Source organism: Astatotilapia calliptera, chromosome 7 (genome assembly GCF_964374335.1).
Source record: "Astatotilapia calliptera chromosome 7, fAstCal68.1, whole genome shotgun sequence".
Classification (NCBI taxonomy): Eukaryota; Metazoa; Chordata; class Actinopteri; order Cichliformes; family Cichlidae; genus Astatotilapia; species Astatotilapia calliptera.
The window spans coordinates 33,646,338-33,669,357 of NC_137428.1; the positions used below are offsets into that span (position 1 = coordinate 33,646,338).

Genomic DNA, 23,020 nt, shown 5'->3' on the forward strand with positions numbered 1-23,020 from the left:
GATTTGTGGCTGGGAGCAAAGTGAGCACACCCCTAATGAAATATCTCAATGTGTATGCATATTTATTTAAGTGTATGCACATGCATGTTTATCTCTGCTTGAATGTTATGATTTATGATAGCTGTGATTCAGGCAGGTGATGGATGACCGCATTAGAAGCAGCAGTTTTTTTCCCTTCAGGTCTTTCTCTGTATATATTATGTAGCATGCAATAAATCTGACTTCACATATCTCAAACAATAATACATAAATAAATAAGGCAAGTAATAATTTTTGACCTTGTTAGGTTACATGCATCATTTCAGCAATCATACTCAAAAAGGAATGTTCTGCTAGTGTAATGAAGGACGTGGCCACAGTGTCATACATTATTTGTGTTATTTCACTGCAGGACTTAAAACAGAAAATCTTCTCACATCTCAGCATTTGAGTCTCATATCCAAATGTTGGATACCACCAATATTATTTCCTGTGCCTTAAAATGCTGCTCACATTAGGTAACACAAAAGGGCCAGCTAGGAAAGTGTGACGAGGTTAGACTGCAAGATTTGACTAATTTTGAAGTACGTTTCATCACACAAAGCTTCAGTGATTATCTGCTTTGAATCATGAATATACTTAAACTAGAAGAATAAAGAACAGTGTTGCATCACGGACAACAGGATTTTCAGAGGGTCTTTCACTCTATTGCATGCACAGACTCACCTCACTCCCCTTTTCTCTACCTTCCGTTGTCAGAACACATATGGTTACTTTCTCTGTCTCCTTGTCACACTTGTTAACGTTCGTCCTTCATCTGTGAATGTAAAGCCTCAGCAGTTTCAACAACACTTCTCCTGCAGCTGTCTGTTAAACCTGCCAAACACTAATGCAAATGCTAACAAATTGAAAACTTAATGACAGAATTGCTTGTCTTTTTATTTCATCATAGAGGCATGTGATAAAATAGAACCCCTTTTCAAATAAATTCAAATTTACTGATTTAGAGTTTAAAAATACATTTGTCTCATTCCAGGGTAAATCCAATGTGTTTCTGCTGGACTGATGTGCGCTGATGATACTGCAGTAGCATATCGGTTCACAATCATTGATCAAATGGCCTACTTGGGAGTGGCAAGGTACTATGTTACACAGCTAACTACTACTTACTAAATTTCAGCAAAACCTTGGAGCTGGTTATAGAAAGCACAGCTGGATGCTCTTGAAACTGCTTAGTTCAGAACCATAAAACTACCCTACCACAAGATCTACTACTCTCCACTCCACCTCATCGTGCAGAACCAAAACTAATGTGATTACAAAGAATCCTCTACATGACAACGGTGACATATGCCAACTTCTGGCAAACAACTATGTAGCAACAACTGCAAAATGGTGACAAAAGAATTTAAAAAACAAAAACTAAACATTAGAGATTTTTTTGTTTTAGCTTTTGTGTATTCTTAACCTTATTAACTGCTGTCTTCACTGAGCCCACTGGATTGTTTATTGACTTGAATGTTTCCTCCATCTTTGAAAAGTGAATTTGTACTGTTTGATTTGAAATTGCAACATATACATAATACATTTGTACATATATGTTTTTTTATTATTATTTTAATTTGTAAGGAGCGAGCAAGAGGGAAATGGTCAGCAGAATCAAACCACAGCATGTGTCATCTCCTCAACCACGTGAGCTAAAGCAGCACGCAAATCATTTTTTAAACATCACACTATATGGTGATAAGCAATTTTTCAAACTTTTCTAAACAATAATGTATGTTAAATAACCTATAATCTGTATATTGGTAATGTATAATCAACACACTTACAAAAAGTACAATTTCTTATTTACAACAATCAAACCCCAGGGCTCTCCAAATTATAGTCAGGTGTATCGTCTTTGCTTCAATTATCCTTGAGATGTGTCAAGAACTAAATTAAAAGTTCCACTGTGGCTAATTAAATTCTTTAGAAAAGTACACAAGTGTGTATAAAAGGATGTGTGTCAAGAAAAAAAGAATAAAATGGCACAATGAATTTGTGAAACACACATTAGGGGAAGGGTTGAAATAAATTCAAAAGCTGAGTATTCATAGGAGCACCTAGAAACGACGTACTTCAGAGTAAAAACCAAGAGCTGTCACATTCACGCTAATAGAGTTTCAGAAATTCTCTGCAGAGACAAAATAACCTGACACAAGGACGACCATGTCAACAACTTGCCATCAATAAATACTTTATCATGAGTGCGAGCATTTAAAACAAATATGAGCATAAGGAAAACCATTGAGTCAGAAACTGAAATATTTGGATGAAGCATGTGGCAGCATGATACTATGGGTGTGGATCTCACCCATAGGGACACAGTGAAAGCGGACAGTTTAATTTTAATTTGGCCACTAAATTGAGAAAAGTCTCGTTTTGTCCATAAGAGGCCCAACTAAAACCCAGAGGGAACATTTGAGACCTGGACGTTTCCAAGCACTTTGACAATATCAGTCCAGAAGAATGTCATAAACTGCACGATTTCAGGTGTGAAAAGCCTATGGAGACTTATTTAAAAAGAATGATGGCAGAAAAGGTTGACAAAGGGTCTTCAAGTACCAATTTAATCTCAAACAATTTGTAAACAAGAAATTTCAGGTTTTGTCTCAATTTCACTTTGAAATTGTGAGCTGTCAAGTGAAGATGTGTAAGGTGTATGAATTTAGTCATTTTAAAATTAAACACTAAAATGTGGGTAAGAAGTAAAATGATCTGGATATGTGATATGGTGTTATTTTTGTGCCACTATTCTGAGCACACGTAAAATAAGTTTGCAGGTGCAAGTGTTGCATTTTGAGGAGAAATTTATTTTGAGCGAAGAAAAGCTAAATTTGAGTGAACAAAATTCATTGCTGCGTGCAAAAAATGTATTTCAGTGTTTGCTATTATCCGTGCACGCGAACACACACACACACACACACACACACACACACACACACACACACACACTAGCAGCCCCTCTCGCTCAGTTTTTGCATTTGCGCTTGCTCGCAATGTGTTGCTCGCGCTCTCAACATTTCTGCCCGTGCGCGCTCAACTCTTTCTGTACACCGTTATATTTGTGCCACAAAACCAGCCAAACTTCAAATAAACTTCAAATATCTGCTCGATTTATCAAGACATCACATATTTCCATAAGTGCTCTAATGTTTTCGGAGATGCCTGTTACCCACTGGCATCCTCACCCTGAAGTTTACACAGCACCGTTCTCGCATGAAAATATCTTAAAAAGTTTATTTTGTGAACCAGAAAGAGTGATATTTTAAACGCTGCCACTCTGTGTTCCTCCGCCACTGCCTCGTTTGAATTTTGGACGAAATGGATTCTGGGATACTGCATTTCGTCATTTCGAGCTGATTGGTGACGAAAAAAGTCCGATTTTTTTGCATCCAAGTCTGTGATTGGCTGGTTTTGTGGCACAAATATAACGGTGTGTACTAGGGCTGCCACAAACAATTATTTTGATAGTCGACTAGTCACCGATTATTTTTGCGATTAGTCGACTAATCAGATCATGCATCCATTGGACGTAAAACGTACAGCTTATTGCACCAGCATGCATCTGCTCTTATATAACTATCATTAGCTTACAGCTTTAAGTGTTTAAGGTATGTGCTAACTAAAAATAAAGACAAGATGATAGTTTATTAAATTTTAATGAAATTTGCAGATTGTTTCGGTGAAGTTTAATAAACTCCTTGCTATCTAAAATATACTGTAACAGGACACCGGAGTATATTCTCGAGCATCTCACACTTCTGATTATTGGACTCATCTCGGACGGGGATGAGTCTGCCTACAGGAGGGAGGTTGAACGTTTGGTGTCCTGGTGCAGCCACAACAACCTGGTGCTGAATGCCCAGAAGACAGTGGAGATTATTGTGGACTTCAGGAAGCACACAGCTCCACCCCCCCCCCCATCATCCTGACTGACACCCCCATCACCTCTGTGGACTCATTCCGCTTCCTGGGTACCACCATCACCCAGGACCTGAAGTGGGAGCCAACCATCACCTCCGTCATTAAGAAAGCCCAGCAGAGGATGTACTTCCTGAGGCAGCTGAAGAAATTCAACCTGCCAACACGGACGATGATGCAATTCTACACTGCAATCATCGAGTCCATCCTCACCTCCTCCATCACCGTGTGGTACGCTGGAGCCACTATCAGGGACAAACAGAGACTCCAGCGTGTTGTGCGCTCTGCTGAGAAGGTGATTGGCTGCAGACTCCCATCTCTGCAGGACCTGTACACCTCCAGGACATTGCGGCGTGCAGCTCGGATCTCAGCTGACCCTTCTCACCCTGGACACAGTCTGTTTGACCTGCTCCCCTCAGGCAGGAGGCTCCGGTCCATTCGCACCAGAACCTCTCGCCATAAGAACAGTTTCTTCCCCTCTGCTGTTGAACACATGAACAATAACCGTATGACTGTACCCGCCACTAACACATGACCCTACGCTGTGTCACTGCACCATTCCATGTTTGGCACTGATCACCACCTGCACTCATGTATATATCTATCTATCTACTTAGCACTTTTAATTCTTATTCTCATTTTTATTTTCATGTCTATTTAAGCTTAATTTATAACAGTATGTTTGCACCGAAGCACCGCAGCAATTTCCTAATGTTGTAAACCCGCTCAACATTTGGCAATAAAACCCTTTCAGATTCTGATCAGTTGTTTGCTTGAAGTTTATTCAGCTGTGTAAAAACTATAACTTTAATCTCAGCCAAACCGATTTACTCAGGAACAAATAAAATACTAAAAAAAGCCAAACAATAACATTTTTAAGTTATCTAAGTGACTTATATATATTTAACCTGAGTAGCGAAAGACGGCGGTGGGTTTGAAAACGATTTGCCGGGAGTCCGGTGTTCTCACCGGCTCGCTATCGAGCTAGTGGGTAACAGATGTCTCCGAAAACGTCGGAGTGCTTTTGAAAATATGTGGTGTCTTGATAAACTGAGCAGATATTTGAGGTTTACACAGCTACATTCTCACTTGAAAATATGTTAAACGTTTATTTTGTGACCCAGAAAGAATAATAAGAGTAATATTAAAACTAACTAGCTACCGCCATTGTTGGAAACTGAGCTGGGCTGCGCTATGAATTCTGGGACAGAGCTTCTTCTTCTTCGGGGTTTAACGGCAGCTGGCATCCTTGTACATGCAGTGCTGCCATCTTCTGTTTCAGTCCGTTATTACACTTAAATCCTACTACTTATTCCTGGGTCTTTTATGATTGTTACAGGAAAAATGATTCTATGTTTCTTTACCTTCTTTTAAATGTACAAAGATGCCTTTTGTCTGCCCTTTGTCTATGGTTAGATTAGTTTAGAATTATCTTTTTAGACTTTCTCAGCAAAGACATACTGTTTTGGGACATATTGTTTTAGATTGTTTTATCTCTCACAGCCTTCTCCCAGCTCTCTGCTGACGAGACTAGCGCCACATATGGAGTTGTTTATTTTATTTGTTTTGTATTTTCTTATCCTGTTCTCACTGTCTTTCCTATAAAAATTACCAAGCCACTGTGCATGGTGTGAGTTGTCCTTAGCAGCTCACCCGTGTACACGTTTGATAAAGAAAGTAACTTTGTCTCATTGTGTCTTTATTTCTCCTGGGTCTTTTACAGAGTTTTCCCCCAACATTTCTTGGTCCTTCGACAGCCGGATCACCTCCATCGTGTCCCATCTCCGTGACCAGTCCACGTTGTTCGCCTGTCGACAGCCCACACACCAGGTGTGTGGAAAAAGACCAAGAGCGTTAAATTCGGGTCTTGGCCAACGTCTTAGAAAGCGACCCACGGTGGTGGGACCCGATCGAGGTGGACCAGACCCGGCGACACCGACCAGGTAGATACAGACACACTGACACAATCTTGCGTAAAAGCGCATTTTGAATTCAGGGAATTTAAAATAGCGGAAGTAGCTCGTCGACTGGTAGCTCTGGGAGCTCGTCGACTGGTAGCGTAGCTCGTCGACTGGAAGCTTTGGAAGCTCGTCGACTGGTAGCTTTGGAGCTCTGGGTAGCTCCCCCAGCTGGGTCTAGACTGGGTCTAGGGAGTAAGTAGCTCTGGGAGCTCCCCTTATTATAAGGGTTCCGGTCGCGCGCGTCGAAGCTGTGAATGTGAATGTGTGTGTGTATTGTTTTAATTAACGGAGCAAGCTGAATTTTCACGGTTCAATAAGAGACTGAGCTGCTCCTACTGTGTTTTTCTTTTACTGCTATTCACTGACGTGCTGGTGAGTTGAGAGAACGGTCGAGTTCCGTCTCGTAAAGTTCACACCGCTTTTGGAAATAGTCCGAAAGTAGAAGGGCGTGTGAGCAACCACTCTCGTCTCTAATACCGGCGAAGGTGATAGCAGCTGTATTGTGTATATATTACTTACACAAAAATAAGTAAATACATAAATAAGATGGGTAATCAAGCAAGTGAAATTAAAACTCATTCCTGCTGACGAGCAGTGGTGAGAAAAGAAAAGTCCAGACGCCGGACAAAAACAGTGTCTGTAAACTGAGAGATTTAAGAAAACAAAATATAAACAGAAGAACAGAACTCAACTGCCAGTTTAGTAAAACCAGAAGACGAGACACTGTGCAGTGTCCACAATCCTTTTAGTAAACCATCACTCACTCCTGCAGCCGCATCTGCAGCAACACCCATATCAGGAAGAACTTAATAATCCCTTATTAAGTGAAAACTAGAGATCAAAGTAGTTTGTAGTTTAAAAGGGTTGAAAACAGACCCCACTGAGTAGCTACAAATATAAAAAGTACGAAATGAAGATAAACAAAGGGAAAGTTACAGTAGAAATTATCTTTAGAGTATTTGAAATTAATAATAGCAAGGATAACAACCTGTAAAGTGATATTAACAATGAAACACAGTTGGCATGATGACCATGCCCAGCATGTATAAAATGAATATAAAGCAAATAATTCACACGAAAATATTTTAATAAAATAAATAAGGTATATTAAGGCCGTGTCATTGTTCAGCCAAGGACAGTGTGTGAAAAGGTAACTGTCTCCACCCTGGGAAAAGGATGATTCTGCAGGTCATCTGAAGCCCTTGATGGATACAAAATGAAATATAAATAATATATTATAATAGAACTGCCTGGTCCGCCATGCAACAGAGAGAACAAATGTGACCGCAGATTGGATGAATTCTAAATTATCTGTTTGCCGAATAAGATGATCCTAACTAACAAATTGGCTCAGGAGTAGTATAGTGGTACACACTGATAAAATATTATAATATGCTATTGCTGTTATATAAGACAAAGGGTATAATATTAACAATGACATAATATTAATATGAAGAGGCACCTTAATCGGTTATGATGTGAGGTGGATAATTGTTAAGCAGTAGTCTGCATCAAGCTTAAGGTTTGCTGAAACTCAGTGTAATGACATGTGAGATGAAGACAATACAGAGAATAACTATACTAATGAAGTGCATAGAGGCACTTGACCAGCTTGAAACCTATCATCCTAGAATGACACATTGCTGAGATATAGAGCACACCTATAATAACAACCAATAAGCAAAACCCTGTAGACAACAGCTAAAACTACAGGATTGAGAAGCTGAATTAAATATGTAGACACTGCTAAGCTGATGAGCATGTTCCACATTTTCTTTTCTTTTTATTTATTTGTTTCTTTTAGAGCAGAAGCTGCTGTAACACACCCAAAGAAAGACTGTAGGTCTGACCAACCGTCTCAGTCATGGGCAAAAAGATGTCAGTCAATAAAATTCTAAAAGATAATTTATTGATGAAAAATATATCAAGAGATAAAAGATAAAACAGTCCAGTGTCCCACTTAAGAATTGTATAAAAACACACAGTCCCAAGGCCAGAGACAGCTATGACACACGGCCAAGTTGCACTCCACATGTTGCCTTTAACAGGGTTAGAAGTTGTACTTGGAGACCCACCACCCTGCAAGCATATAGTCAGTGGTCACTCAAGCCTCTGCAACCCAGCTGCCTTTAGGCTGTGGCATATAATAGGCCCTGGACTGCACAGAGAGACAAAACAACACACTTAATATAAAATTCATAGCGCAAAACCAATCCATCCCAATCATATCTGATTTCATCACATTACATACCTGCACAGAGAGACAAAACACAACAGCAGTGGTTGTAGTGTGGGCTATAAGTAGACCAGTGTATCAGTGCAATCAAGTACACCTGCCTCTAATTAGTCCAACCTCATTCCAGCCATTGGCTCACCAAAAATGTGACACACACACACAAAACCACTCCCAACCCAGTGCAACTTCACACAATAATATGGAGCTGAATTAACGCAGGCACATGCTATTAAAAGCCAACATATGCAGACTTCTGCCTTGTTCGGGTGGCAGCATTTTTCTTTTTTCTTTTGTGTCCTGACACGTTTATGTTTTTTGTTTTTGTTTGATTATTTTGTTGGTTTTGGAAACGAATTTAAACGAACTTGTGACCATACTTGAGAATCACAGTGACACATAGTGATTAGGCATATGATTGAAAAATGCCTAGGTTTAGAGCTGTGAGCTATGAGCTGTGAGCAATGCAAAGTTAAATATATGTATTTGTATAAATGGGAAACAACCCTAACTTGAAAGTTTGAAATGTGTGAGATCCATGCATTGTTTGAAGAACTAGAAATTATCTAAAACTGCCTTAAGTGAAAATGTAGAGTTGCATCTATTCTCCCAAACAAAAAAACAAAAGACAAAAAAAGGGAGAAGAAGCATTCTGTAACTTAGAAATAAGGCTGACTGTTGACAACAGACTAAAACACTAATTCGCAGGTGGCTATCAGGAACAGAGAGGCGAGCAAAGTCACAAACACCAAGGCCGCAGACAGCCACGCAGAAACAGCAGATAACATAGAGACAACGCCTGCTAGAACCGTGGAGAGGAAGGTCACTTCACACGAGATTGTTGCGCATGTGAAATACACAAAGATAAACAAATAACCATTTATATAGACAGCCAGTATGTTTTCTCTGCTGTGCATCATTTTGCAAAACATCTGGAAAACCAGAGGAATGATTACACCAACTGGCAAACCAGCATGCCAACCTCTTACAACGCCTACTGACTCTTTCATTACTACAGGCAACAATGTTGCTGACAGAGCAGCAAAATAGGCGGCACAACAGGCAAACATCACATTGATGGCAGTAAACACACATCAGATTCCACTGGATGTGTTGAAAAATGAACAAAAAGCAGCAAGCACAGCAGAGCAGGCAAAATGGCTAAAACACGGTGCAGTTCTGACAAACGATTTAATGATGTGTTATGGCAAGCCAGTGTTGCCGAAATCGCTCCATAAGATGGCGGCATTAGTGACTCATGGCTGTACGCATTTGTCATCGGGGGGAATGACCTGTATTGTCAACACTCATTTTTACACTGTAAATTTTGAAACTTCAGCAAAACAATTTGTCAGAACGTGCATGACGTGTCAAAAATATAATGCTCAGGGTAACCTGCGACCACAAAGAGGCCGTTTTCCAACTCCGCCTCATCCTTTTCACACAATTCATATGGATTTTATTGAACTAAGCGAATGTCAAGGGTCAAAATACGCCCTAGTGGTTATAGACGTGTTCTCAAAGTGGCCGGAAATCTATCCAGTGAAAAAGGCAGATGCAATTTCAGTAGCAAAGTGCCTGTGCAATCACTTCATACCCACATATGGCATCCCAGCTTTGATACGATCAGACAACGGCACTCATTTTGTAAATGATGTCATCACTAAAGTCTCTGAAGCACTCGGTTTCAGCATAAAACACCACTGTGCTTATCACCCTCAGAGCGCAGGCCTTGTAGAGAGAACTAACGGCACTATAAAACAAAGGCTCAGGAAATGCATGGCAGAAACAGGAAGGCCGTGGCCTGAATGTTTGGGTTTAGTGAAGATGTGGATGCGCTTAACACAAGGCTCCCATAAACTAACTCCATTTGAAATCATTCATGGCAGGCCGTTTCCACTGCCTATTACTAGTCAACCAATAGACAAAGCAATCAGAGAAAACACATTAGCAGAGTGGATGTCTAAGCTGTTAGAAAACAAAGAGATCGTTGTACATAATCAACAACCTGATGATGTTTCTCCAGTGTCTTGCAGACTAAAGCCCGGTGACTGGGTTCTGATCAAGGTGCTCCAAAGGAAAAACTGGAGCACACCCAGGTGGGAGGGGCCATACCAAGTCCTCCTCACTACACCGACCGCTTGCAAAATTGCGGAACGACCATCCTGGATCCATCAGAGTCACTGCAGGCGTGTCAGTGAAGCCATCTAAACACAGCTGACGGCAGGCTTGCCCGCTTGTTGTGATCTCGCCCGGTGGAGGGGTCAGCTTTCCTGGCCGGGGGGTCTACTCGCGACAGGAGGGTGTGTTCCGTCGTCATGAGGTGGTGGCTCTTATCAACTGCAGCGGCCCTGACCATGGCCGGGCTCCTCACCTTTGCTTCCGTGAGGGACAACAAGTCACGCTACATGGAGAAAAGGCAGACACTGTATGACAAAGGAAAGTACACCAAGTTTCCCCATGGATACGCCACCAACTTCTGGTGGCAGTTTATGAACACTACAGCTCACCTGAATAACAAAACTGACTGCTATGCATGTACCCATATGCCCCTATCCTCGCAGACGTCTGGCCTGTGGCCGTACAGCATACCTGAAGATCGCAGTTGGTGTCTGTTGGGCCTGGCAACACATCCAGGCTACGGTACTCTTTGGTCCAAAGCCAACTACAGCATCCCAGCAAAAGCAACCTGGAGGTCATCATCACTCACAAATGTGAACTGTTCCGGACAGACCTACCTACTGACCTGGCCCCAAGTCTCAGACCCACTGCCTGATGTAATTCTACTGAACAAACTGAACGCATCACAACTGCCAGTATGTGTGATGAACAATGGCTCGCGGGCAGTGGGGGAGCTGCCTACTCACCTATGTAAGCACATATACACTTTCTGCCCACCAAGGAACGAGAGGAAGTGTATGGCCTGTTCAATCAACGCCACCTGTGCCAGTAACACGACGCTGATGGGCCTAAACTGTCGCTCCGACTACAGCTACCGAATGCCACTACAAACAAAGACTCAGTACCAGACAGGATGTGCACGGACGGCACCCAGCAGCAGAGGAACCAGAGTTTTGGCTGACTGGTACTTCCTATGTGGCAACAAGGCTTATCTGTCACTCCCTGAAGGTTGGGGAGGTCTGTGCGCCCTGGTGGAATTATCAGATCACGTTTTCTTCATGCAAAGTGTTGCACATCACCCAAGCAGCCGGCAGAGACGTGAAGTGGACATCGCCTCCCCCAATTCTTTCGGCATTACCGTGGACACTGGAGTGCCGGGAGAGTTTCGCATCTGGGGAGGAGGAGTGAAATTCTTACAGAGCTTGATCCCCGGCATTGGAGTTGCCGAGGTGCGGGATCACGTGGAGATCAACCGATATGCTCTGCTACGACACATCAACTTGACTAAGACCCTGGGAACTGCCTTAGCAGGAGAACAGCAGGCCATCAGAACGATGGTGCTGCAGAACAGACTGACACTAGACCTGCTAACAGCATCACAAGGAGGAGTTTGCAAGCTGATCGGGGAAACATGTTGCACTTTTATCCCTGATGGATACGAAACTGGAGGAGACATTTATGAAGCTTTGCAGAATTTGACCGCTCTGCAAAAATATGTCACTGACCACACACCTGGAGCAGCTACAGCACAAGGCTGGCTTGACTGGCTGTTCAGCGGTTCATGGCTGGCTGCTGTAGCAAAGCCATTTTTCCTTCTAGGTCTCATCATGATAGCACTGCTCATATTAGTGTTGTGTGTGTTGCCATGCCTAAGAGTAATGATTTCAAAGATGATAACAACTACAATGACTGCTTATATTGCCGTGCCTCAAGAAGAACAACATCCCGTTGCAATTCTGTTAGAAGAGAACTTGTACTAGCTGCTAATAAATGACGTGGTGATTAAAAATGACTTGTCAAGTGATCATGCACTGATTAAAACATTAGTAGGTTATGCAAGTTTTCATGCTTTTATTTTTTTTTATTTTTTGACGTCTTGACTTTTAAATATAAAGTTTTCATTTTAAATATGAAGTTTTCATTATTTTACATATAAAGTTTTCAATTTAAGGTTTGCATCATTTTAAAATATAAGGTTTTCATCCTTGTATTTTTTGAAGTTTTCATTTTACATATTAGGTTTTCATCATTTTTAAATATAAAGTTTTCATCCTTTTTTATTTTTTGTAGTTTTAGTTTTTATTATTTTTTCTTGTTTATTCCACTTGTTATTTCATTTACTATGATTTTCATTTACTATGTTTTTCTTTTTATTATTTTCTTTTGTTTTATTCTTTAGACCAAATGACTGCCATTTCTGCTATGATGACATTTTGAAGATTTTGGAAATTAAAAATTGCCTACCATACTTAATAAATAATTTTCATAGACAATTGTTGTATACATTTAAAATAAGTTAAACAGGGGGGAATGTTACAGGAAAAATGATTCTATGTTTCTTTACCTTCTTTTAAATGTACAAAGATGCCTTTTGTCTGCCCTTTGTCTATGGTTAGATTAGTTTAGAATTATCTTTTTAGACTTTCTCAGCAAAGACATACTGTTTTGGGACATATTGTTTTAGATTGTTTTATCTCTCACAGCCTTCTCCCAGCTCTCTGCTGACGAGACTAGCGCCACATATGGAGTTGTTTATTTTATTTGTTTTGTATTTTCTTATCCTGTTCTCACTGTCTTTCCTATAAAAATTACCAAGCCACTGTGCATGGTGTGAGTTGTCCTTAGCAGCTCACCCGTGTACACGTTTGATAAAGAAAGTAACTTTGTCTCATTGTGTCTTTATTTCTCCTGGGTCTTTTACAGAGTTTTCCCCCAACAATGATCTTACAAAGGTTCAAACGACCCGTCGACTATTAAATCAGTCGTCGACGATTTTGATAGTCGACGTAATCGTGGCAGCCCTACGGTGTACAGAAAGACTTGAGCGCGCACGGGCAGAAATGTTGAGAGCGCAAGCAACACATTGCGAGCAAGCGCAAATGCAAAAACTGAGCGAGAGGGGCTGCTATTGTGTGTGTGTGTGTGTGTGTGTGTGTGTGTGTGTGTGTGTGTGTGTATGGATAATAGCAAACACTGAAATACATTTTTTTTTGCATGCAGCAATGAATGTTGTTCACTCAAATTTAGCTTTTCTTCGCTTGAAATAAATTTCTCCTCAAAATGCAACACTTGACTTGCACCTGCAAATTTTTTGTACGTGCGCTCACATGTTTTTTTTTTTACGTGTGCTCAGAATAGTGGCACAAAAATAACGTCATAATGTGAAGGCTTGGCATGATTCCTAACTCTCCCTACTTACTGCCCTCCTGTGCCACCTTCCTGCATCACTGCCTACTCCACCCTAGCACGTTGCACATGTGTGCAACTGTCTCCCCTGTATATTTAAACTGCATTTTCCCCCATACCTCTGTCCAATCATTGGATATATTCTTACAGTTCCAGCAGTTTATTAGTCTTAGCTTCCCCATATATTTGACACAGTTCTGTCTCATTCTTTTTTGCCTTGGTCTACTCTTTTTTTGTGTACTAAACCCATCTTTACCTCAGTAAAATGCTTAAAGCCTTGGGGCTAGGGATGAGCACAAGGATGTCTAACAGGATATCAGTTGAAGATGAGGTAGGAAAACCATCTATTATCTGTATCAGGGATGTTAGCTTTATAAGTAGAGAAATTACCTGAGTTTAATGTTAGCATCAACCTAACTACTCAGTCCTCTTTCGTTAAAATGTACCAGATACTGGATATCGGCCAGGTGTTCTGCATTAATCCAAAACCTAAGCAGAGATGAGTGCAGTTAAACTGGTAGAGTTTCACTCCAAATGAATGTATCAATGCAGGATTTAATAAGCACAATCAGCCAAACAGCATCGCTAAAAGGCAATCTTTTTTTCCCCCTCTCTAGCGAATTCTAAGAAAACATGATACATATTCCCACCAAAGCCATCAGTCTGCTGCTCTATCAGCTGTCACCGATTCCCACACTAAAAGTCTAAAAACATGTCAAACACAGAGTCTGACAAATAGTTATTAAACAGTCATGAACACACAGTAACAATGTGGGCTGTCTTGCTGCACAAACAAGCATTTATTTCTGTGCAAAAGCATCTACAGCCATCATAAAATCCATATCTCTTCTCAGACTGGTGGAGCTAATAGGTAATTTGGTTAATAATAGTTAATTTGGTAATCTTAAATTGGAGTTAATGTTTAATCTCCCAGTTAATCTATGAAGAAAAGCCTTGTTGTTGCTTCTGTCTGTTCAAATAGATTGTTGAGACCAGGTCTCTGTTGAGGCTGTACTGTATGATACAGGAGTCTTAAGAGTAGTCAACAAACTCTAAACCTACTACCATAGCCACACTGCGAAATTCACTTGAGGCAAATCAGATGCCTTCCAAATGAGGCTACATATTGTAAAAATCTGAACATCTTAAACTTTTGTACAGCAGTGTGGATCCAGATACATGGGTCCCCAAGCCCTCGGCAGTGCCTACAATGGCTTAATGAAACCAGACACGGATATAATCATTAGGAACACTACAGCAAAATCTCAACTGACAGTTGACACATTTTCTCATAGAATTAATGTTATTAGATCACACAGTTTGGCTGTGCACTGGGAGGTACAGTGTTTAAATCAAAATCTCCCCGTTTTTCCCCACACGTCTTCTGGGACCCCGCTAGAAATGCAGGGGCTCTTCTTTGGTCATGATGGCTCCCCGCAGATCCTCTCATCTCAGAAATGGCATTTCCTTAGTTCTTCTCTATAACACTCAGCTTTTACAACCAAGTTTCTGCATTTGTTTGATTAAAAATTAATTCGTCCTTCCCCAATGCCATCTTACTTGTATTTGTCTAGGTCATATCTTGGTAACATGGTTACAATCGTGATTATTGATTTCTGCAAGAGTGACACGAACGGGAGGTCAGTTTTCCATTTTCCTATTTTAGACCTTCATTTATTTATTTATTTATTTTACATTGGGAATAAGACTGCAGTGACTCACTTTATGAAATATTATCATGAAATGAAACAATAACTAATATAGGGAGAAAGTCACCCTGAATCAGAGTTCACGTGTTTTATTATGTAGTCAGAGACCGTTCAATTAATCAACATTTTATAAGCGTGAATAACTCATTAGCAAAGTGACACAAGGGAACCAACAGTATAAGTTCATGTAATGTGGTGCAAAACTGTCCTGCAGCAAGTCTCCTGAGCCTTTGCTCAGTCTTACAGATTATTTCTAAATCTGAAGATGAGAAGGTGAGAAACTGTAATTTGCTTCTGTGTTTCCTTCACAAACTGACTTAATAAATATTTTAATAGGGAATCATGATCTGTAGTCACTGAGTAAATGAAATTCAAGTCAGGACTGTCTGATGCAATACAATACATTTTAATATGATTAAGTATGATAGAGATGTTGTAAACACTTTTATTATTCAATTATTTCATCTGGACAGTAGTTTGGCCAACGGTTACACAAGGGAGGTTTTGGCATCAGTAAGAGGCAAAGATGTAAATTAAAATGGACTCTTTCATAATGTAATGATCATGATAAAAACCTTTTTAGATGATTAATTGTATTGTGTTTAGGCAGTGGTACAGTTTCATTTTATAAGAGGTAAAAAAGAAATAAGTCAACTCAATTTAAGCCTTTCAAACACCCCATTGTTTATCCATAATACCAAACTGCTATGGTTTATATACTGCATGTGCAGTGTTTACAGTAATTGATTTCTATCATGGTTGGAGGGTTTTCTGTACCGCTTACCCAGCGCTATACTCCAGACTGTACACTTGTCAGTACTATTCAGGCTCTGTGCTTTGGCAAATTAATTTTGACATAAGACAATGAAGTGCACATTCAAGTGTCAAGTCTCTGCTTTAATTTGAGCAGTTTTCAATATAGAAAGAACTGTTTGGGAGCCCTTTTAGCACATAATCCCAAAGTTTAGAGCTTTAAAAAGTAATTGGACAAATACACAATATACAACTATGTTTAAAAATTTGTGAAAAATCTTTTCGATTCTACAGCGGTGTGAAATTGTGGACCTTCATCAGCAGACACCTTCAACGATGCTTTCACTGTAGTCACAGTCAGCTTGTTGTGTGATCCCTTTGCCTTTGATTTATGCTTCGGTAAGTAAATGTAATCTAATTATTGGCTGACCAGTCAAAGACCTACTTTGACTGGTCAGCCAGATACTGTCAAGCTCTTGGGTTACTATGAACCCATGTTTATAATTAATGGTCTTGTAAATGATGAAAATTGTCCATTGAATTTTGATGTTGACTCTTGGCTTAGAACCCTGAATTCATTGTGTTGATACTGTCCGCAGTATAAACATCAATAAATGCCAGCATGCCAGTTCCATTAACGGTCACACATGCCTAAAAGATAACAGAACCATCACTAAGTCTAAGTGATCACGATCTAAGTGATCACGTGGTACAGATTGGTTGGGGTGGTTTATTCCATTTTTATGCCAAGCCTTCTTTTTGTGAATGTTTTTGATGCACTAACATTTAAGAGACTGAGAGAAGTCTTCACATGATATGAAAGGAAAGACGTTCATTTCTAATTTTTGGGTGTGTAAAGCAGCAATTTCTAATATGTTCATCTTTGGAATTTTATAGGGAAAAAGAAAAAAAGTTTGCTAATTTTAGGATTATGTCAGATGACTTTAAATCATCTCAGGCTATCAGTTATTAATATCCATATACCACACAATGCTTTTAAGGCAGATAGGGAAGCTGTTCCATTTCTAGGAAGCACTGGTATAAATAAAATGAAGATTTGAGACCAGGTAAGGTTTGAGATTAAGGGAGACTTAAACTGTGTTTTACCTCAGTATATACGGAAATAGTTTGAGGTTGATTTGAGACACAGTCTAGTGTCAGGTTAAAGCATCAGTTTCTCCAGGAAACAAATTTTAACTTTACTGAAAAATATACAATAATCAGAAGATAAATATAATGACATACATTCATATGATGGGTCTACTGAACTATTGTAGTACTTATCTGATCCTGGATTAAAGGATTTAGTATATATCTGGGGATGGGACGTGGACATGATCCTGTGAAATGAACAAAAAAAAAAAAAAAAAAAAAAAAAAATTGTATCTCATTTGAATGAAATTTGTTAGCTACTAAACCACAGCTAAACTTTTAATGTGTAAAGAGTAAACTTATTAAACAGATTTGGGAACATTGCTGCCAAGTATTCAAGACTGACTGCAATGTCTTGTGAAATGTGTGATTTCCGATCTGAGATTCATGCACCATATTATGGTGCATGAATTATATATTATATATATATATATTATATATGAATTATATATTGCAAATATACTTTAAGTGTAAGAAGATCTCATTGTGATTTCATCACCTCTACAATTCAGTTGAACTGACTAGTGTAATGGGGCCGGAATTTCAAATTTATCTCCATTCACTATTTCAGAGAACAAGCTGTATTTCTTCTCACTCATGTATGCCTTCTACTCTGGAAAAAAAACCTCCCATATTGTGTAGGCATTTGCGTTTGAACATGATAGTGCAGAAAACAAAATTACATGGGAGCAGGCTCTGCCTAAATGGTTCATTCAGTTATATTTTTGGTACTTGTTGAAAGAGGGGAAAGCATTACTCATACACGTTTCCTCCTCTGAATCTACAGTGGTTCTTTCGATCAAAAAGCCTACGTGTCATTTCCTATTGGTATACATAATTTGATGACATATAATTTTTATCTCTATTTTTCAAAAATAGATGTACTATTTACAAGCCAAACATATCTATCCATCATTACTTTCCTCACTTCAGAGCCTTAATCAACCGTGACAAAATTTGTTTAATACAAAAAAAAGTCTCTAATAGTAAGAGCAGGCCGCAGAAATTTAAATGCATCTAAATGTAGTAGGAATTTGGCTATTATTCCTTTTACTACCAGGTATTTTAGCTTAGTTAATTCATTACGACATTGTTGTGTTTTTTTCTTTTTGTTTTATGCAAAACATGTTCACATGTTCCAAATCACTTTTGACTGTCTGACATAATAAGATTTTATCCTGACGAACTGCCAAACAGCTACAGGAGATATTGTTTTCCTTTCCCCTTTTTTCTACTGAAGTGGCTGTTGACACTTGCCAGAGGGTGCAAAAGTGCAAGTAGCACTCCAAATGCAACTACTAGTGACAGTGTCATACTCAGCAGTTAATAAATGACAGCCTCAATGTGACATTTAACAAAACTTGAATGTACATTATATTATGAACCAGAATATAAAACTAACTTTACACATTCTTATCCAAAAATGATCACCACTAATAATGCAGGAGAGTCCAGGAGATAGGCAGTTACTGTAGAAGAGCTGGACAGGGCCATAGAAGGTCCTCAACCCATCAGGGAAGTATAGCATTAACTTTGATGGAGGACTACAAAGTTACTTTTAGCAAGCCACTGGTGTGAATGTCTGATCAAAAAAAGTCATAAGCAGGGTTCCCCCTGAGAACATGTTACAGACATGAAAGCAGGCAGTCCCTGGAGGATGAAGGAATTTAAACCATTGTCAGGCCCCCAAGCTCCAGCAGAACACCTCTGGGACATTTGTTCCATCACATCTGACACCACCAGCTTGCACCTCAGACTGTCCGGGAGCTCAGTGACTGCCTGGAACAGATCTGGGAGGATATCCTCCATGACACTGTCCGTCATCTCATTAGGAGCATGCCACAACATTGTGAGGCATGGATACAGGCACGTTTTATTTTCATTAAACGATGTGGCATCCTTTCATTCCTAACACGCTACCCGGTCTATATCAGGATAGACAGATATTCAGCATGTGTTTTTTGTCTTGTTTTGGGTTTTTTTCTATTGAGATCTGATGCATTTTTAAAGTGTTAAGAAGTGTATATGACAAAGCTGTAGGTGGTGTGTGATGCTATCATGTCAAAATGGACCCGTGCTGAATCAATACAATGAGGAAGAAAATGCAGTTATAATACATGCATGTAATTAGATAAAAATAAATAAATAAAAATAGCTCCATAGCTCCAGTCATCCTCAAAGTCATGGAGTCGCTGTGCCTAACTGACACTGGGAAAGAGGCAGGGCTCACCAACCGCAGGTCACTACTCACATGGGTAACACGGAGAGACAGATAACCTACAGCCATTTTTGAGTCACGATTTAACCTACCAAGTGCCATTTCACCCTGTTATAAGACACAGTCACACAGGGTGCACCACAGGACCATGGAAACAGCAATATAATGACGGGAAGTGGGATTAATTTGTTCACACAGAGGATGTCTTCAGATAATATGCAAGATCAATTAGTGATAATTTAATTAAGTAGCAAAATTTATTACAAACAGTAGCCATGCAGCCATTACTCATAGAAAGCACAGGGCAACATAAATGTAAGAGGTGTGTGAGGTAGGCTATAGGTATTTTATTTAAACTTTTTAAACTAGCACGGGTCACTTTGAGTAGAAAAGGCACTTCAGGCAGCATTATTCTGGTCTACTAAGACATGCTTTTTTCATGGGTGGATGTGGATTTTCAAAAAGAAAATTGTGCCTATAGGGAGCCATTTAAAAATATGTGATCTCCTCAAATATTTCTGTTTCCTTTAGGAAACCACACTTTAATGATTTAAACATTTGTAGAGAAAGAACCAGCAACTTTGCGCAGGAGGAGAGAACCCCCCCCCCCACACACACACACACACACACCCCCACCCCCCTAACAAAAACAACAACACACACACACAAAAAAAAAACAAAAAAACAATACCCCCCCAGTTCTGCACAAAAGTTGCAATGCATAAAGAAGGCAAAAATAATATTGTACTTACTTTAAAAAATGTATGTAAAACCGTTTGAATTGGTTAAATTGGTGGGTTTTTTTATTTTTACCTGATAGGCCTTGGAGCCCAAAATAACTCTTTGAGATTTCATAACCAAAAAGCATTGTGCAGTTCAAACTATTGACACACAATTAATTACTCTAACCTATGTCTTTTGAAGAGAACAACGAAGTATTTTTTATGACTAAACTACCTTCACACAGTTTCAAGGTTCATAGGGTACAGTCTGTCTAGCGCAGACAGCTTGTCAGGATACACTGGTCATTGCTGTAAACCCTCTTATGCTACTACAGCCATGCTCTTCCTACATAGAGGTGATTTCATGGGATTCCTTGCCTGGCTGCACATTAGCCACCAACCTCTTAATGATATAAATAGCACAAATGGCATAGTGCCTCCTTGTTCCACATTTTCATTCCAGCCGACTTCCTTCAGCCTTTATTTTCTCACATTTTCTAAACTCAAATGCTTCACAGTTGGAAATAAAACAGCAATGAGGAATCAAAAGGTGCTACAAGGGAAGTTTTAATAAGACAAATGGGAAGATAGTTGTGGATGCTTATTCCCTGCAGAATTAGAATGCTACACTACAGGGCTCCAACTAATGAGTAAAGATTCATTGTGAGGGTTTGAAAGACGATTACAAGGATCATCATGGAGAAGAAAAAAGAATCAGCTCCATAAAGTACAGCATATTTAGGCCCTGCAGTGGACGTTTGGTCTGCTGCTTTGGTCCAGTCTGAAATATCATACTTTTTTTTTTTTGTCCTTCGACACTGGTGTGTATTGCACTGGCTGTACCATTTTCCCTGGATTAACTCAGTGAGTTAACTTAGCCAGTTAACCTATAACTAGCAGTGCCCTTGGAATGTTGAACTTTAATATAGCCAACACTCAGCCTGATCAAGACACCAATACCAAAGGAAACCTTGTTAATATCAGTCTGATGCTACTGGCTTTGAAAATGTGAGTATTTGATACCCTTGTGAATGACAATGTTTCCATACTGGTATTTGCATTAAGCTGAAATCATAAATGTCCATCCATCCATTCATCCATCCATCGTCATCCGCTTTGTCCGGGGTCGGGTCGCGGGGGCAGCAGCCTAAGCAAAGAGGCCCAGACCTCCCTCTCCCCAGCCACCTCCTCCAGCTTGTCCGGGGGAATACCAAGGCGTTCCCAGGCCAGCCGAGAGATATAATCTCTCCAGCGTGTCCTGGGTCTGCCCCGGGGCCTCCTCCCGGTGGGACATGCCTGGAACACCTCACCCAGGAGGCGCCCAGGGGGCATCCTTGTCAGATGCCCGAACCACCTCAGCTGGCTCCTTTCGATGTGGAGGAGCAGCTGCTCTACTCTGAGCCCCTCCCGGATGGCCGAACTTCTCACCCTAAGGGAGAGGCCAGCCACCCTTCGGAGGAAGCTCATTTCTGCCGCTTGTATCCGCGATCTCGTTCTTTCGGTCACTACCCACAGCTCGTGGCCATAGGTGAGGGTAGGGACGTAGATCGACCGGTAAATTGAGAGCTTCGCTTTTACACTCAGCTCCCTCTTCACCACGACGGACCGGTGCAACGTCCGCATTACTGCAGCTGCAGCCCCAATCCGTCTGTCGATCTCCGGCTCCCTTCTCCCATCACTCGCGAACAAGACCCCGAGATACTTGAACTCCTCCACTTGGGGCAGGAACTCATCCCCGACCCGGAGTGGGCACTCCACCCTTTTCCGGCTGAGAACCATGGCCTCAGATTTGGAGGTGCTGATCCTCATTCCCGCTGCTTCACACTCGGCTGCGAACCATTCCAGTGCGAGCTGGAGGCCTTCACCCGATGAAGCCAACAGAACCACATCATCTGCAAAAATCAGAGATGAGATTCTGAGGCCACCAAAGCGAAAGCCCTCCGCCACTTGGCTGCGCCTAGAAATCCTGTCCATAAAAATTATGAACAGAACCGGAGACAAAGGGCAGCCCTGGCGAAGCCCATCACCCACCGGGAACGAATCCGACTTATTGCCGGCAATGCGAACCAAGCTCTTGCAACGGTTGTATAGGGATCGAATGGCCCGTAGCAATGGGCCAGACACCCCATATTCCCGCAACACCTCCCACAGGACACCCCGAGGGACACGGTCGAATGCCTTCTCCAAGTCCACAAAACACATGTAGACTGGTTGGGCAAACTCCCATGCACCCTCAAGTATCCTGGAGAGGATAAAGAGCTGGTCCAGTGTTCCGCGACTAGGACGAAAACCGCATTGTTCCTCCTGTATCCGAGGTTCGACTAACGGACGAACTCTCCTTTCCAGCACCCTGGCATAGACTTTCCCAGGGAGGCTGAGGAGTGTGATCCCCCTGTAGTTGGAACACACCCTCCGGTCCCCTTTCTTAAAGATGGGGACCACCACCCCGGTCTGCCAGTCCACAGGTACTGCCCCTGATCTCCACGCAACATTGCAGAGGCGTGTCAACCAGGACAGCCCTACAACGTCCAGAGCCTTCAGGAACTCGGGGCGGACCTCATCAACACCAGGGGCTCTGCCACCAAGGAGTTGTTTAACTGCCTCAGTGACCTCGCCCCCGGAAATTGGCGGGTCATTCCCCTCATCCCGAGACTCTGCTTCCTCCTCGGAAGACGTGTCAGTGGGATTAAGGAGGTCCTTGAAGTATTCCTTCCACCGCCTGACAATTTTCTCAGTCGACGTCAGCAGCGCTCCGCCAGCACTATACACAGTGCAGGTAGAGCACCGCTTTCCCCTCCTGAGACGTCTGACGGTTTGCCAGAATCTCTTCGAGGCAGTCCGAAAGTCTTTTTCCATGGCCTCTCCGAACTCCTCCCACACCCGAGTTTTTGCTTCAGCCACTGCCCGAGCCGCATTCTGCTTGGCCTGTCGATACCTGTCGGCTGCCTCCGGAGTCCCACAGGCTAGCCAAGCCCGATAGGACTCCTTCTTCAGCCTGGTGGCTCCCTTCACCTCTGGTG

General features: G+C 41.2%; 2 protein-coding genes across 3 annotated transcripts in view; one reads left to right on the plus strand and one right to left on the minus strand.

Moving 5' to 3' along the window:
- Positions 1–23,020, minus strand: part of lrrtm4l1 (leucine rich repeat transmembrane neuronal 4 like 1) — a 73,715-nt gene that overhangs the window by 20,966 nt on the left and 29,729 nt on the right. The gene's annotated exons all lie outside the window — the stretch shown is intronic.
- On the plus strand, positions 5,283–12,921 carry LOC145430073 (uncharacterized). Its single transcript, XM_080304435.1, has 2 exons — positions 5,283–5,888; positions 10,166–12,921. The coding sequence occupies exon 2, from the start codon at positions 10,458–10,460 to the stop codon at positions 12,018–12,020; it is 1,563 nt and encodes a 520-aa protein (XP_080160561.1). The 5' UTR covers positions 5,283–5,888; positions 10,166–10,457; the 3' UTR covers positions 12,021–12,921.